Source organism: Mirounga leonina, unplaced genomic scaffold (genome assembly GCF_011800145.1).
Source record: "Mirounga leonina isolate KUSES-001 unplaced genomic scaffold, KU_Mleo_1.0 Mir_376, whole genome shotgun sequence".
Classification (NCBI taxonomy): Eukaryota; Metazoa; Chordata; class Mammalia; order Carnivora; family Phocidae; genus Mirounga; species Mirounga leonina.
Window position 1 is genome coordinate 9,048,610 of NW_023270718.1, and position 2,217 is coordinate 9,050,826.

At 63.4% G+C, this 2,217-nt stretch overlaps 1 protein-coding gene across 1 annotated transcript in view; it reads right to left on the reverse strand.

Annotated features, from left to right (window-relative positions):
- FAM71E2 (family with sequence similarity 71 member E2) overlaps nucleotides 1-2,217 on the reverse strand; it is a 4,869-nt gene that overhangs the window by 2,113 nt on the left and 539 nt on the right. The window contains exons 3-8 of the mRNA XM_034986523.1: nucleotides 1,828-2,086; nucleotides 1,300-1,324; nucleotides 1,078-1,139; nucleotides 887-987; nucleotides 742-794; nucleotides 581-657 (exon numbers count right to left, since the gene is read on the reverse strand). Coding sequence (XP_034842414.1) covers nucleotides 581-657; nucleotides 742-794; nucleotides 887-987; nucleotides 1,078-1,139; nucleotides 1,300-1,324; nucleotides 1,828-2,086 — 577 coding nt within the window. The remainder of the gene's footprint in view (nucleotides 1-580; nucleotides 658-741; nucleotides 795-886; nucleotides 988-1,077; nucleotides 1,140-1,299; nucleotides 1,325-1,827; nucleotides 2,087-2,217) is intronic.

Consider the following 2,217-nt stretch of genomic DNA (forward strand, 5'->3'; position numbering starts at 1 on the left):
TCAGACCCGGGGGTCCAGCCCCCAGCCCCGACTCCCTCAGACCCAGGAGTCCAGGCCCCCAGCCCTCTCCCCCCTTGGACCCAGGACCCCCGCCCCTCCTCCCTCAGATCCAGGAATCCAGGCCCCCAGCCCTCTCCTCCCTTGGACCCAGGAGTCCAGGCCCCCAGCCCTCCTCCCTCAGACCCAAGAGTCCAGACCCCCAGCCCCTCCTCCCTCAGAGCCAGGGGTTCAGCCTCCCAGCCCCATCCTCCCTCAGACCCAAGAGTCCAGGCCCCCCAGTCTCTTCTCCCTCAGACCTAGGAGTCCAGCCCCCAGCCCCTCCTCCCTCAGACCCAGGAGTCCAGGCCCCCAGCCCCTCCTCCCTCAGACCCAGGAGTCAGACCCCAGTCCCTCCTCCCCCAGACCCAGGAGTCCAGACCCCCAGCCCCTCCTCCCTCAGACCCAGGGGTTCAGCCTCCCAGCCCCTCCTCCCCCAGACCCAGGAGTCCAGCCCCCAGCCCCTCTTCCCTCAGACCTAGGAGTCCAGGCCCCCAGGTCCTCCTCCCTCAGACCAAGAGTTGGGCCCCCAGTAAATAGGTGCCTTGGAAGAGGAGTGTGAGTTGTTGATGGTGTTGGAAATGATGCTGAAGATGGTACGGATGGTGATGCTGGGCTTCTCTGGGTGGGAAGAAAGTGGTCTGAGCTCTCAGGGGAAGGGTGAGAACTTCGGGGATCCGTACACAGAGGGGGAGGTGTGCTCACCAGAAACCTGGATTTTCGTCCGAGACGTGTCAGCATAGAGTTTTGGTTGGGACCTGTGGACGCGAAGTGGTGTGACTAGATGTCATCTGCACCAGGGTCCTCAGCCTTCCTCTGCCTCCCACCAGGAGCAAAACCCTAAGCCTACTTTTCCGCAGATTTCTTTCTAGCTTCAGCATGCTCCAGACGCGACCAGATGAGAGGCACAGAGTCGCCCACGGCCTGAGACTTGAACCTGCGCTTGAGGGTCTGACAGTGGGAGGAGGGACGGAGCGCAGTGAGGAGGAACAGCACCCCCAGCCCCACCCATCAGCAGCCGGTCCTGCCCGGCCTGCTCACCTTGGTCTTCTGTCTCTGAGATGCCATTAACTTGTAAGGAAAGGTGGGCTCGACAATCATGACTGCAGAAGAGGGGAGGCTTTGAGTCAGGGTCTCTGACAGGGAGGACACAGGGAGACCCGCAGGGGGCTTGGCCAGGGGAGAAGGGGAAGGTCTGACCACGCCTACTGCAGCGGATGCTGAGAAGCAGGGGAGAGCCTGATGGACACTGAGCCTACTCACCTGAACCTTTGGACTGGGGCTGGGCCTGTGGACAAAGAGGGGGCCAGTCAGGAGGGGTGGCCTCCTCCTGGTATCCACATCTCCGTTACCTACCCAGCCCAGGACTCCAGGACCCCAACCCATCCCCCTGCCAGGACCAGGAGTCCTGTCCTCTGCCCCTGCAAATCCTGGAATCTAGGGCTCCAGCCCCTCCTCCCTCAGACCCAAGGGTCCAGACCCCCAGCCCCTCCTCCCTCAGACCCAGGAGTCCAGCCCCACAGCCCCTCCTCCCTCAGACCCAGGAGTCCAGACCCCCAGCCCTTCCTCAGACCTGGGAGCCCAGGCCCCCAGCCCCTCCTCCTCCCTCAGACCCAGGAGTCCAGGCCCCCAGCCCCTCCCCCCTCAGACCCAGGAGTCTAACCCCCAGCCCCTCCTCTGTCATCCAGGCCCCCAGCCTCATTTCTTGGGATTCTGGATTTCAGGCTGTTTGTCTTGGCTCTGAAATCTAAAACCATAGTTGCCCCTGGGGGCTGTGGGGGCAGTGCCCACCTGGAGGCGCCAGGTGGAGGCCGGAGGTACCATATGTGCCAGGTCCATGGTGGGTGTATTCAGAGTCCTGGGGGCCCAGGTTGTGGCAGGCTCATGGAGCAGGTTGATGAGACGGATCCAGCGGTCAAACAGGAAGCCAGCCTCGTTATCAGGGGCGTCCAGCTCCAGGTAGTAGTAACGGCCTGTGACCAGGCGCAGCTTAAGGCGCCAGGCAGACACGTCATGCACGTAGAGGTGGGCCAGGTCCAGCGGGAGCATCCTGGGGGGTGGGGGCAGGAAGGAGATGGAGATGGTAGAGCAGGAGATGGGACAGGGCGGGGGCAGATGGGGCGGATGGAGGAACCTGGTGAGGATGAGGTTCCTGGGGCAGATGGGGGGGTGGAGGCACCT